This window comes from Dromaius novaehollandiae, chromosome 3 (assembly GCF_036370855.1).
Source record: "Dromaius novaehollandiae isolate bDroNov1 chromosome 3, bDroNov1.hap1, whole genome shotgun sequence".
Classification (NCBI taxonomy): Eukaryota; Metazoa; Chordata; class Aves; order Casuariiformes; family Dromaiidae; genus Dromaius; species Dromaius novaehollandiae.
Window position 1 is genome coordinate 35,194,440 of NC_088100.1, and position 14,318 is coordinate 35,208,757.

The 14,318-nt window shown below is 37.1% G+C and overlaps 1 protein-coding gene across 4 annotated transcripts in view; it reads right to left on the minus strand.

The window, feature by feature from the left end:
- Positions 1-14,318, minus strand: part of COL12A1 (collagen type XII alpha 1 chain) — a 106,015-nt gene that overhangs the window by 47,561 nt on the left and 44,136 nt on the right. For all 4 annotated transcript variants that reach the window (XM_064508680.1, XM_064508679.1, XM_026102269.2 and 1 more), the window contains 14 exons: positions 13,799-13,938; positions 12,477-12,606; positions 11,616-11,761; positions 11,205-11,334; positions 10,194-10,333; positions 9,313-9,442; positions 7,487-7,626; positions 7,105-7,237; positions 6,976-7,002; positions 6,518-6,660; positions 3,821-3,950; positions 2,906-3,045; positions 1,479-1,608; positions 613-755 (listed from right to left, as the gene is read on the minus strand). In XM_064508680.1, coding sequence (XP_064364750.1) covers positions 613-755; positions 1,479-1,608; positions 2,906-3,045; positions 3,821-3,950; positions 6,518-6,660; positions 6,976-7,002; positions 7,105-7,237; positions 7,487-7,626; positions 9,313-9,442; positions 10,194-10,333; positions 11,205-11,334; positions 11,616-11,761; positions 12,477-12,606; positions 13,799-13,938 — 1,802 coding nt within the window. The remainder of the gene's footprint in view (positions 1-612; positions 756-1,478; positions 1,609-2,905; positions 3,046-3,820; positions 3,951-6,517; positions 6,661-6,975; positions 7,003-7,104; positions 7,238-7,486; positions 7,627-9,312; positions 9,443-10,193; positions 10,334-11,204; positions 11,335-11,615; positions 11,762-12,476; positions 12,607-13,798; positions 13,939-14,318) is intronic.

Sequence of the window (14,318 nt, forward strand, 5' to 3'; positions counted from 1 at the left end):
GACTCATTAAAAATTCTAACACTTTCATACATTCAAACATATCCATCTCTGCACGTACAATATGAGTGTACATTTTGTGTGAGTACATTCACAGGCCTAGGTCCAAGACTGCACCCATTTCTACACAAATCTAAGACCTCTTACTTTACATGTGGAAGGCAAATTTGTACTCATTCTCATATCCAGATTTCACTCCGCACCAAGTCCTACTTAAATGCTAATGATTTGGGGTAAACAGATGATTCAGTGGTAAAAATCACAAAAACTTGGCATCTGGCTTCATAATTAATCATTTCTTAATGAACAGTTGTTTCCTTCTCGTACATTCAAAAAAGGTTTTACTGTAACTCATTTTTACCCAAAATATGGTAAAGGATACTCAGTCCTCAATCCTCAGCATTAAATGGGAAAGGCTTATTTCTTATTTCTTTTATTTCACTAAATTAAGCATTTATTTACAATGGAATAAATTCCTTTAGGCATAGAGTTTTCAGCAGGGACACTACTAGGAAGATAATTGTCTTCAGATCACTATTATCATTCTATACTCATTGAAGGAAGCAACAAGCTCCAGCCACTTTTAAGGAATAGCATAGGAACAAAATTACTTACAGATTCTGATGGCCTTGGGCCAGACAACGGAGAATAATTAATTCTGTATTGTTGCACTGGACCTGGAGCAGGTTCCCATCGGACATTCATGCTGTTTGGTGTGGGGTTATAAACTTGAATGTTTCTTGGTGTTCCTCTCTCCACTAGATCAAGGATAATTTAAGTTAAGTTTTACAAAGCTGTTTACTTAAGAATGATCTATTTCTACCTGAATTTACAACTGTGTGAAAAAGCAACTGAAAAGTTCATCAGCCCAAGATACATACATTACTTGTATTACCCTTAAATCTATGAATCTAAGAAAATCAGTTATTAATCGTTACAAACATCCCTGCCATGCAACGAACTGCATATGTTTACGCTGCAAACTGAAGGTATAACACTTTGTTTCCACACTGGTGTTGCCTAATTAACCACATAAGAAAAGTAGTCACAAAACACGCATTTTAGCTCATGCTGGCATTCAGAGTTCAAACTCTCGGAAAATTTTAAGTACATGGCATGGACATCAACATGGATTAACACCAGTACTTGCCATTTGTTCACCAGTATTGCTACTGGCACTAGAACTAAAACTTTGCTCTTGTGTGGAGGTAAACAGTAAGTTAGCTGCACAGCATAGAGCTGAGATTTTCTGAGTTAAATGGACAGAAAACCCCTATCTGAATAAGCAAAGAAAACTGTTTAAGTTAGAGAACTGCAACCATAACCAAGCAGGTAAACAGAGTTTCTTACACTGATGCCTTAGCTTGGGGAAAAAAACTTCCACGGTTGATATAAAATAAATCAGAATTCCTCAGCTTCTACTGATTTGAGTCACTGGCACATAAGTCCTAACAGCTTATTAAAAGGACTACTTTACTTACAAGTTCTTCCAGTGTCAGATGTACGTCCGCCATCCCCTTCTGAGAAAACTGGAACCACAGTAATAGTGTAAGGTGTGTTGGACTCGAGAGACCTCAGGATGACATAGTTTGTGTTCCCTGGTACGGTGGTCTACAGATTTAAAAAGAAAGGTAGGGGGATGGCATTTACATAAAGAACACGAAAAGCTTAGATTTTTTCCTGTCTGTCTCCCTTACTGTTGATACCAATTTTAGATTATTCTACACTTAACTACAAACCCCACAAAGGAACATAAACTGAAATTAACATCAAATTAGATCCAATTTAATACAAGTTCAAATATATATTTTTTTATTACTTACATCCCTGAATATAGCTGTAACCTCACAATCCAGCATGGTAGATTGCAATCTCCTCTCCTTTAAAAATCACGCCCTCCACCACATCTCGTTTCTAGACTGGATATGACGAAATCTTTATGTAGTTGAAATTTGAAGTAAGCGTATATGGTATCTTCTGCAATCAGCCTTCAGGAAAGTTCTGTCTTTGACAGTGTTTGTTAAATCCTATGCTCTCCTACACAATCACCTATAGATGGTCTTCACTTTTGGGTCCAGATCTTGTTCTACTACTATCAGTAACAGAATCTACAGTGATTTCTCTAATGACAACTATTTAGCAGCTCAGAGACATTAAGAAGTCACTTTCTAAATCAAATAAACATTACATAATACTACAACATGCCAATGACAAGAGGTAATAAATACCTCACGTTAACAAGTAAAACTCCTTAGCATTTAGGAATACTCATTACCAGTAGCTCTCCAGATGCTTTTTGAAATAGTTCTAAGTGATGTACTCCTCATTTCACAAGCACATCAATTGTAGAGATGTGGAAAATTAAGCCCAAGTGGGAAAGAATAATATTTTCCCAATCTGCAATGAGGGCAATCCAAACCCATTTACAAAATTGTTTTAGCTATTAAGTAATTAAGTCATTTTAGAAGATTGTAATAAGACACTCACATGGATTTTTCTGCTTTAGCAAATATCAGCCCAGGTAACTGACTATAGCCCAGGACTCCTTAGCAGTAAAAATGGGTAGAAATGAGGTCTCCTGACTTTATAGCCCTTTGCACACCCTGAAATCAGCTTTACACCAACACACTTTGCCCTAAGAATAAATAGACATAAAACTGTGATATTAACTCCCTGTACTAAGAACTAATCACTGAAGATCTAATGTATTAAATCAAATATTAGTATTACATATGGAAGTTGCTGACTTTCATGTAGATGCTCTGCATTTGCTCCAGGGTGACTAAGAACAGAAAACAGCCAGAGTACAGGCAAACAAACCCCACCTCGGTCCACAGCATTTCTGTCAGTGGAATCATAGGCTGCTGTTTATCTCAGACAGCCAGTGAGATCCACAAGAAGGATTTACCATTTCTTCTGAACCTCCAACTGTAGGTACATAAAACACTTTGTATTGGCGAGGACTTCCTTCAGCATGATCCCATCGAACATTCAGAGTACTAGTGGTTGGATCGTAAACTCGCAAGTTCTTCACAGTGGTGAGAGGTTCTGAAATAGGTCAATGAGCTGTCAGGAATGTGGGTCACATTCACTCACAGGCGCACGTCAGATCATGAGTATGCAACGTATTATTATGAAATTTAAAAAAATAACAGGTTTAATAGTTCATGTTAAATGTTATTTGTCTTCATTAATCAGAACTCATCAGCCCCGTCCAACCACATGAGGAATGTTAACTACAGTAAAAAAAGTTAGGATTATTTTCTTAATTTCTCACCAAGCACATTCCTATATCTGACTTTCCATAGCAGGCTCAAAAGTAATACAATACAAATGAATTAATAGTACATTTATCTTCTATGTCCAAAGTGTGTATGCTAGCAAATCACTTAGTGCTTTCTATAGGAATATCAAAACAATACTTTCATCATAAAACAGCACAGTCTCAAAGTGCACACTGCAAAGCTCAGTCTGTGAACTGAAGGTGCTGGCAGAAAAGTAGTAAACTTATACTTAACAGCACACCTATGAGAGTCAACACACCTTCAGATGCTTTAAGGTGTTTTCTAAACTGTGGCATAAGGAGACAAACAGATTGAAGTGAGGAAAAAGTTCCATCGTAGCATTAGCTAGTGGTCCACGGTTTCCCTACAGTGAGTAGACTGGTAGAAACTCTTATTTACTTTAGATATTCAAAACCTATCCGAAGACAAATAACTGAAGTAAATGGGATGATTTTCGCCATAGGAAATATGTCTCAGCTAATCTGAAAAGCAATACATCAAGGTTGTTTGACACCTAACAAGGAGATCGAGTTACTCACTGGTTCTGCCTCGCCCTGTCATTCGTCCCCCTTCGCCATCCGCATACATTGATGACACAGTGATGGCATATGGTGTGTCAGGCTGCAGCTTCTGTATCACTACACTGTTCTGCCGTCCTCCAACCATAGTCTGCAATAAGACAAAATAAAAAGTTTAAAATCCGCTTTATGCTAAGTTTTAACATTATAGTCAAGAATGTAACTATTTGATACAGAGCAGAAAACACTAGGACTTGTCATATGGTGCAAAACTCTTGTGACTGAAGCTGACAGTAGACATTGAACAGTGGTAATATTCAGTAAATATCTGTTTTAGCTAATTTAGACAGAGTCTAGACACAAAACCCAATATTTCTGAAGATGTCTAAATTTGCATATAACTACAGTTATGTATCAACTGTCAGTCTGTTCTGTGCCAGCATAGAGCTGTTTTTCCACATTGCCTCTGACTATATCATATTGAGTTTGGTAAGTCCTTTATCTGCTTTGATTGATAGACCCTGAATTGGGCTTACTGTGCTCCACTCTCAGGTATAATGCAAGGATGGAACAATCTGCAGATCTCTAAGGTACATTTTGTGCAATAGCAACATTCTGTCTCCTTGATTTCATGCATTTTATATAATGTAGCTTCAGTAACTGTTCTGAAATGTTTTTGTTAAGAGTCTAAAAGTATTATACATCTTTCCAATTTAACTTCAACATAGAACTATGTTAAAACCATTCTGATAACCATATATCACAATCCCCACCAAGGAAAAGATTTACAGTGCATTGAGAATAACACTAAAAACATCAGCATTTGGGAATTTTGTGCTCGCTCAAGGGCATTCTTTTTCTTTTTTCAGGACTACCTGAAAATTTTCAAAGCCTATTCAGTTCATGTAGTTATGTCATAACACTTAAAATGTATCAACAATGAAGAACTCTGAAAATGAGCAAGCATTTATATACCTTCACATTTCATTAGAATTAGATGTTTTTAATTTATCAGGAAACTTTATCTGTATTCAAGTATCCAACACTCAGTTCAAAGCATAAATACTTTTAGCATACCATCATGGCAGCCTCCATATTTCAGTATCTACATGCCTTTCAAAATCTGACCCCAAACGACCACAATGGTCTCAGCAGTTTGGTATGCAGTTTTTGCAGACCTATCTTCAAATCACTTTTGTCCTCTCCTGGTCTCAAGGCCATCAGATGTCAGATCAGTCTCACAGAGCAATAAAACCTTTTAGAAATTCCATTTTAAATATTTCAGTGGGAAGAGTTTCATATACAGTGCTATAGTTTCTCCAGCAACAACAATTTAATCAAATATCACAGTCACAAAGAAGGGGACAAGAAATTGCTATCATATTACTGAGAATCATTTTCAGATAAAGAAAGATTAACACTTCATAAACAGAGCGTGACTGTTCTGTGTGCTCTCCTTAGAACAGAGATGTCTTCACCGACTGCTACTGCTGGGCTTTCTATCTAGCTGAGAACAACTAAGTCTATTCCACGTTCTGTGTCACTACACAAATTTCCACAGAATGCCCATTCTTTTTTCACTTCAGCAATTACAGATCACATCCGGCTGATAACATGACTATTTAATTAACCTTACTGCTGCTACAGCTAGCGATTTCTCACTAGAATTGTATTGATTGTGAAAAAAATTCCTTGTTAGTGGCTATCTTTAGGTCTTTCTCAGATACATTGTTTCTTAATAGTACTGGTCTGAATTTTAAAAAAGCTTTTACTTCAACTCAGATGCATGCTGTTCAGGAGAGTAGAACTGAGTGTGTAAGCATCCAACCAATTCTAAAGTAAACATGCCTAGATACACTTCTGAACATGCAGGATCTCAGATTACAGTAACAAGCTAAATATGTGTGGTTTTCTTCTGAGACTGTTCCTGTGAGTCACATGGCAGCAACCACAACAGCCTCCTACTGCACAATATGGCATTTTTAAGTAGCACACACTTTCAATAAACAGGCTGACTGAATTACCGTTCCCAGGGTATGTTGCTTAGACCACCAGCAGTCTACACAACTCATGCTGATGATCCAGGGAAAGCTGGCTGGTCATAGGATATTGGCTCTCTCCCATCATTACAGCTGTTTGATCACATTAAAAGACACTAAAATACCTTAAACACTTCCCTAAAATATGTTTGCCATGGAATAGCTTTTGCAAGTGCCACTTCTTGTTGGTTATTCTGTCCCTAGTGTGATAAGAGAGGATAACATACAATTCTCAGCTGTCCATGGTATGATCCACGGCAAAGCCCCTCTGATAGCACATGAACTGCACTGTGAAAAAAATGGCAAACTCTTGACTATGGAAGTAGTGATGCTACTTCATATTACTGACTGTTGTGATAAATGTATCTCTGTGACTTGTACTCTAATGTGCTGATTGATTTGTTCCTCAAAAATTTTAATTTTATTCTAGTATTATATGACTCTTAAGAAAATGGGCTGTATCCAAAGTTAGTTTTTGCTTTATACAGAACATATTATCTTGAAGAAAGGGATGGAAAAAAAAGATGCTAACATGTACATATTTACTGTAAACAGAAATCTTCCCCTAAAAGACAATTAATATATGCAGTGCTGTGCCTTGGAAATAAATTGTCTCATGGTTTAATTTACAGAACTACCTTACAAGGTTTAATAACTACAGCATTTCAGAATTAGTTACCGACTGTTCAGGGCCATCCCCACTGATAGGCTGGTAAATGATCCTGTATCTCTGTACTCGACCACTGGCAGGATCCCACTTCACAGTCAAACTGTGCGAAGTCGCATTGTACACCTGAAGGTTTCGTGGGCCACTCTTTGGGGCTGAGAAAGGTAGTAAAGCAAAGAATAAACATATAATTCAAGCAAAAAAACACAGACAAACACTGCACTCACACTTTTAGGGCTGCATGAACATCCCACCAAAAGCAGAATGTTTTAAAAATAAGAACAAGACAACATAAACTGTAATGTTTGTAAAATAATAAACAAGTGGTAATCTAGTGTTTAGCATTCCTCCAAATACACAATAATGTTTAATAAACAATCTCAGCTTTTTCATGGCAACGTTCTGCTCATTTTAGAAAAAGGTAGGTATACGCTTTCTTTAATACCATTCCTGGAAATTCAGGTTCTTACCTTGTGTGGTTATAGGCACCAAGGGTACTAGAAAAAAAGGTAGAAAGAGTTTTCAGAACTCTTGCATGTGGACGCCTTCCAGTTTAATAAGTATGAATAACAAAATGTAGAAACTCTTAAATTACTTACACGTCCGTTCACTGCCAATCAGGTCATCACTTTCTGATTCATCAGGATAGATGGCAGTAACTGAGATATCATATAATGTATCTGGATTCAGATTTTCAAAGACCAAACTATTCTCATCCCCATTTAAGATGGTCTTGTGGAGAATAAAAAAAAAAGGAGAGAGAGAGGGAAAGAGAGAGAGAGAAATGAGTAACTTTCTATACAGTAACATCACAACAAGTGGCTATAACTCAAACTCTCTATTCTAGGTCTTCTCACAGAATTTCCAAGGAGCACAAGAATGCTTGCCAGACGTAAGTCATTATTAATTAGGTTTTTGATTTTAAAAATATACACTCTGAGACACTGCCCCCAAAATCCTACAGCGACCATCCATTCTTACCTCCTGTTTTTCTGGTCTTCCATAGGGTCCCCAGGTTATTCTATACAGAGAGACATCTGGAGCTCCATGATCCCAAGTTCCTCTGAAACTATGCTTGGTTACATCTGTGATTCTGAGATTGACTGGTGCTGGTACAGGCTCTATTATGAGAAAAGGAAAAATACTCCACAAAATGTAACTACAGAATGAATATAGTTAAACCGAATAATTGCTCAGATAAAGAATTTAGAAGATAGTCTTCTGTAGAAGTTTCAGTTGTCAGTTACCATGCTTCTAATAACAACAAAATCCCGTAGTATAACTCAGCAGCTACACTGAGCAAGTCGTCCTTCATAATTTCACATCACCAGGTCATCGCCTGATAGAACAAACATAGCTCTACTGACCTCAGTCAATTTATGCCTACTCAAAACAACTGAAATTCCAGCCCCTACACTGTGGAGTTAGAAGGAGTAATTATGGCCCTACTACCAACTCCTGGCTCTGAGCTCTTGCATGAGTTTCACCTAGATCTTAAAATTTCTCATATAAGCCAAATAATGTATGGCTGAATTACACCTTTTTTTTTTTTAGAAAGATAGCAGGGAATTCACAGAGGTTAACAGTAGGCTAAGGAGACAAAGGATTATAGTCACTGGAAAGAAATGGGTGCCTCTAAAAGGCAAATGAGAGACAGAAACTACAATCAGGTTCTCCATCTCCTGGAGAAGCCTATTTCTCCCCATTAACCTTCTCACCCTCTCTGTTGCTCTCCTTCAGTCCAAACATTCAAATTCTTATATGAGACTGGAGCATGGGCCACTATCTCTCTGAAAAACAGGTTCAACTGCAGGAGCTAATCCCCATCCCTTATGCAGAAGCCAGAACAATCACAAAACCGAATACAGCCTGTGAGACTCACTCCCACAAACAATAGGTAAAGCTACAGACCTCAACTAAAAATAATTTCTTTGGCAGAGCTTTCCTCTTTTTCCTCACACACACTCACACAAAAATACAGGTATAGAACAAGCTCACACAAAAGCAAGCAAAAAAAATCTCACAAACATTTTCAAATACACCAGGCTACAAAACAAAAAATTAAGCAGAAATACAAGGAAGAGAGCATGTTTTCTTTTTTTTTACTTCAGAGTGGGGATCAGTGATAAAGTAACATCGCTCATTTCTATTCTAGCTCTCTTCTTAAACCATAAGCCTCGATCAGGATGAGGGTTTCTCTGGTATCAGCTTTCTCTTTTCAGTCTGCATCAGCTCTTGTCTGGAGATTTGCTTTTACCATCCATGCAATACCCTTTCCTTGTGATTACTGAAATGCTGCCTTTATGATTACCTGAATAATATGTGTCTAAAAGTACAGGCTGGCTTAGCATTCCACAATATAAAAATAATCTTGTGTCAGAAGCAAGACCAAATCTCTGTAACTGTCTAGCACATTTCCTAGCTTCCTACTCACTTTCCTAGATTCCAAGTAACTTCACAGACTTGCTAAACCTTTCCTCTATTCTCATATTCTCTCATTAATTCTACCCCTACTTTCCTCCTTCAGCATCTAAACGCAACAAATTTTTCTTCAGTTGTTGGTTTGTTCCCTCTCTAAAGACTTCAGGCTCAGTGTTTACTGCAAAAAGATGCTGACCTCATCTGAGATTCCCAGAGATCCTCAGGATTATATTGCAAATAATGCTACAAATACAAGTAAAACATTCCTCTGACTGAACAGATTAAATTATGTTTCCACCTAAACTCAGTAATATATTGCAACACACACTCCTTAAATAGCATCTAAGATAAAAATAGCTAAAAGTAGAGTTATTAGGAAAACTTACGAGTGACAGCTTCTGCCGATATTGGTAGAGATTCCCCTTCATCATATACAGCAACAACTTTTACATTATAGAGTGTTTGGGAGGAAAGGTCAGAAAGAGTTGTGCTGCTTTTGGATCTGTCAATTTCCACCTAGGAATAAAAATAGTGGCTTAAGAATTACAAATTGTTCTATTTATGACCCGGCATTTAATTAGATTGTAGAAATTCCTGTACTGAAAAAGACAAAAGTATTTGGCACTAAATTTTGACATTTTCCCCTACATTTACACCCGAATGTTGAGAGTCAGTCTAGTAACTGCCATTGCAAAGTATATTGTGCCAGATACCAGTAAGATACTTCTGGCTGTTTCACTGCTTCATTCATTTTGGAGACAAGGATGCAAACTGCATTTCCAGAAAGTTCTCATTCCATTATAAAAACACATTTAATCCTCAAAGAGTTGATTCTAGCAGTGCAATTATGGAAAGCTTGCACATAACTCAAAGAAAGGCATCTGTAATAATGCTCACTCATGTGGTATCAGTGAGGAAAAGTGCTAACATGCCTCCTTTAATCCACAATCATGTTCCTCCTAATTGTAAGCTGTTCTTAAAGCCTGGCATAGTTACAGTCATGGAGCAGAACTGGCTATTTATCAAAACACAGGAGAACTCTCTAGTAAGTTTGAGGCCTTTTCCCCCTCTTTATGAGAAAGAGGGGAGAACATGAAGAATCCCAGCCCAAGTTTATTCGGCTCCCAAGACATCCGTATCCTTTCTTGACTGTTGTTCCTTGTTCTCAGTGATGGCTTCTAGTATTACTTTTAATATTATTTTAATAATCCAACTTCTTAAAATAACACTCTCTTCAAGTACTAGCAAAAATGTTCCTTTTCCTTACCTCTTTTATGTCAGCTTCTTCAGCCTCTTTGTATCTTAGGATGTATTTTCGAACCTTGCCTGGGGCAGGATCCCAAAGGACATTCATGCTGCTATGAGTAACATCCCTAATTGTTAAACCTCTTGGTCCAGGCAAAGGTACTATAAAAATAATGACAGTAGTAAGTGAAAATGCTATTCACAAGAGAGATATAAGTCTCTCACTGAACGAATTAAATTAATTATTTTCATGCCTTTAATTCGAATGGCAGCAGTAACTTTCCAGTTCATTGCTCTGGCCATTAGATGAGACAGGTTAAGAACTTATTGTCCCAGCAACCAGCAAGATAGCTAAAAACTACAATAGGTTCACCTTTATGAATTATAAGCACAATACTTTTAAAAGTATCAGGGCTCTTTTCTTAAGAACATAACTTTTGAAGACAATCAAATTAAACCAGCCACTTTTCATGTACACTTAAGGGCTTAACATTGTTTAAGAACATAAGAATAACCATACTGAGTACATCTAGCCCAGAAACATGCCTGCAGCAGTAGGAAATGATATTGGTTTAAGGAAAGGTATAAAAAAGGAAGCCATGTTTATATCAGTCTTTCCCTTGGTATGGTATGCTTCCTTCCTCACACCCAGCTTTTCAAATTTTATTAATATTTGGGGGCCATAGATTCTCCATACTTAAGTGACCCCCTCTGAATTCAGGAACAAGGTTCCTAGAAGTTATTAATGCAACCAAAATTGAATCCCTTTTAAAACACCATAACCTAGAGACTGTCAAATCAACTTTCTTCATTATTCAAGAAAAAACTTTTGTTCCTCTTTTAATAATTGGTTCATTTTCATTGAAATTTCCTTCAGGATACTTTGGAAACATAAGAGCAGTGTAAAATGCATAAAACAGGAAAAAGATGGTCTTCTAAACAAAACAAAAAGGAAATAAAAAAGTTGCATGAAATAAAATGAAAATTAAATGCTGCTGAACCAATAACAAAGCAAAAATCAAGATGTCCATACATGTCACTTCCTGGGAGGTGAGTGGGTCACTGGTGATATCGCCAAATAATACGTAAGCAGTTAAAGTGTATTCAGTATTAGGGATGAGGTCTACCAGCTGAACCTCATTCACTGATGGTCCAACACGCATCTGCACATTAAAAAAATTACACCATGTTTAAAAAATAAAGAAAGCAAATGCAGAAAAGCAAACAATGATTTAACTTAAAGGGAATTTTGTTTGTGAGATTTGTAGTATATTTAGAGCTTCCTGACTGATGTCATTGTATACAATATCCCAAGTAAGTTCACACAGCACTTCAAGTAGTACATGCCAGTTTCTTTTGACTGTTAGGATACAGGAAGCAAATCTATCAGCTTTTCTTAATTTTGTTTTTGCAGAGTACAGGAAGCGAAGACAAATTCTCTTACCTCTTTCTCTGTAGTTGGGACTGTGGCATTCACAGGTTCATATGTTAACAAATAACCAGTAGCTCCATTGAGAGGTTCCCATCTCACTCGCATAGAAGTTGATCCAATGTCATAAACATTCAGGTTTCTAACTGAAGAGATTGGCACTGTCAAATAAAAAAAATATATATTACTTTATTTCCATTAACATTTTATTATTTCTACCCTCTACACCTTTTGTATTTCACAACACAGGTAGTACTATTGAGAATAGAGCACATGGGCATTAGAAAGGGAAGGGAAATGAATCTCTAACATTCAATATTCTGGAGGAGGCATGAAAGTCACTCTGTGCTGCATTCAATATCAATATACCTAACATCAGCAACATAGACAGCTGACAGCAGAAACATAATAGCTAAGTTATGTCTCTCAACATAGAAATGATGCCATTGTATTGAAACATGTTTTCGTTAATCTTATAAAATTAGAATGAATTTCATGTAACATTTTGGCTGCCAGCAGCAGGAATTAATGAATGAGTACAGGTCTGTATATGGTAACATTTCTGGAATTTATAAACTCCGTCTTGTAATTCATCTCTACTGCTCCAGGCTAAGAAGGCTTGTACAGCAGTGTCTTTACAAGCCTGGAAGGAGGCCAAAGTTGGGACAAACACTTTTTACCACACAGCAATTTCTCTTTGCTACAGTTTTCCAGATAAAATCTGAATGACCAGTGTAACACAACACAATTTGGTCATTCCAATTAAAAATTTTGTTTCCTCTAAGAAGTAAGTCCATAGTGCTAAAAGTTCTATTGGATAGTTTTCCATCTATCAGATCAGTTGTTAATGTTATTCACATTGCAATTCTAACTTACAAGTTGTTTCCCTCCCGATTAGAGGTTCACTGCTTTCGTCTTCTACCACAGAAAACACGTTAACAACATATTCTGTTTCAGGTTTCAGATCTTTCAGAACTGTCGTAGTTTCCATCCGACTTACATAAAACTATATAAAATAGAAGCAATGTTAACTAAGTGTACAACAAATGCATCTATAATCTTATTTCTAACAAAAAATTAATTCCTCATGAAAATCCCCAGAAATCAATGATATAGAACTAAAAATAAGCATGGTCTTAATCTTCTATGTCTTTTGTCTTATGATATACCATTACTTTTGCAAATCAAGCTGTGGGGAAAGCTCAGGCAGACACTTATTCTCAACAAGGCTAGATGTATCTAGCATTACTCACTGTGCACCCTGCTTTCACCCATGGTGCACACATATATTACTAAGCAACATGAACATGAGGAAAGTTACATGGATATATGTTGCTACTTTGGAAAAAGTAGTTATACAACCAAGGTAATCTAGGTTGTTACAGCATGTGCCATTAGCAACATCCTACAGAACAGAAATGGTAGCAGACAGTCAAGCTGTAAAGCCAGCATGCATTGAAATGGCTGCTTCAAATCTAATCATAGACCAAATCCTGAGGTCATGACAAAACTAAGACAAAACTTCCAATGAGTCAAATCTGGGTTAGGATTTAAAATCCACATTCAGAGGTGGCACATTCCAAGTTAGGCACATGCAGATGTCTAACTTCATTCTCCTAACTATTATCCTGCCTGGCTGAAGAGAGTGATGAGCAATTCAGACTGCCTAGTATCTAGGGTTGCCTGCTACTGGCTCTCTGTGTAAAGAAGTAATAACCACAAGACGAGCTTGACCATATGCATTAACAGTTTGAATCTGCGCCTAAGCCCATTCTCCAAAGTACTATCATGTAATGCTCATCTAAACATGACCTCACAACACACATCACCCACTGTCCTTTTCTCTATTAACTAGAAAATTTACTAAAAGGACAGTGAGCCTATCTGTGAGTATGCTCAGAAAGTTTCCACTGCAGATTCATGTAAACCAACAGAAGACAATAGAATAGGAACAGAAAGGAATTATTGGAAAATGTCATTCAGTTGTTTTTAAAAATATATATTTTATTCCCAGATTAATGATTTTAAAACAAAGTCTGCTCCTCATTTTCATAATTTTGTTTATGGTTTACTAAATAAGGTACTATTGACCTTGGGAGCCTTTTTTCATTTACTGTTATACCACACAGCCTAATAAGCACAAACTTCAGAATGGCATCACTGTGATGCAAAGGTGCAAGGGAACATACAGCACTAACCTGTTGGGGTCTGCCTCCAGAGGTAGGGTAGTATTCAACCCTGTATCTATCAACACTCTCAGGAGGTGGAGTCCATCTCAGTCTGAAAGAACGAGGTGTCACTTCTGAAATAACTAGGTTAGAGGGAGGTGGCAAATCACCTACAAGTGGAAACAAATTAAAAGGCATTAATTTATTCTTATATCATCAAGAAAAAAATGTGACTTACAACAACATAAAAATGTTTTTAAGAAGCAAACAGTTGAGGTATTTGCTGATGTTTCTGTTTCCTCAGGAAACTCTTAAAACAACTGTGTGAACAGACAGCTCACCATCACACCCTCAACTCCATACAAACTCCCCATCCTTCCCACCCCACCTCCAACACCAGCGTTTCACTGGAGGACCATCAGGTAACATGAGTGTTCTTCCATGCCAGGCTTTGGTTCTGAGCTGTCAGACACTTATACTTTAAAAGAGCAGAGCTGCTAAAATTTTCTTCATTGAATAAGTATCATCCAAGAACGTGCCAGACTGAGCA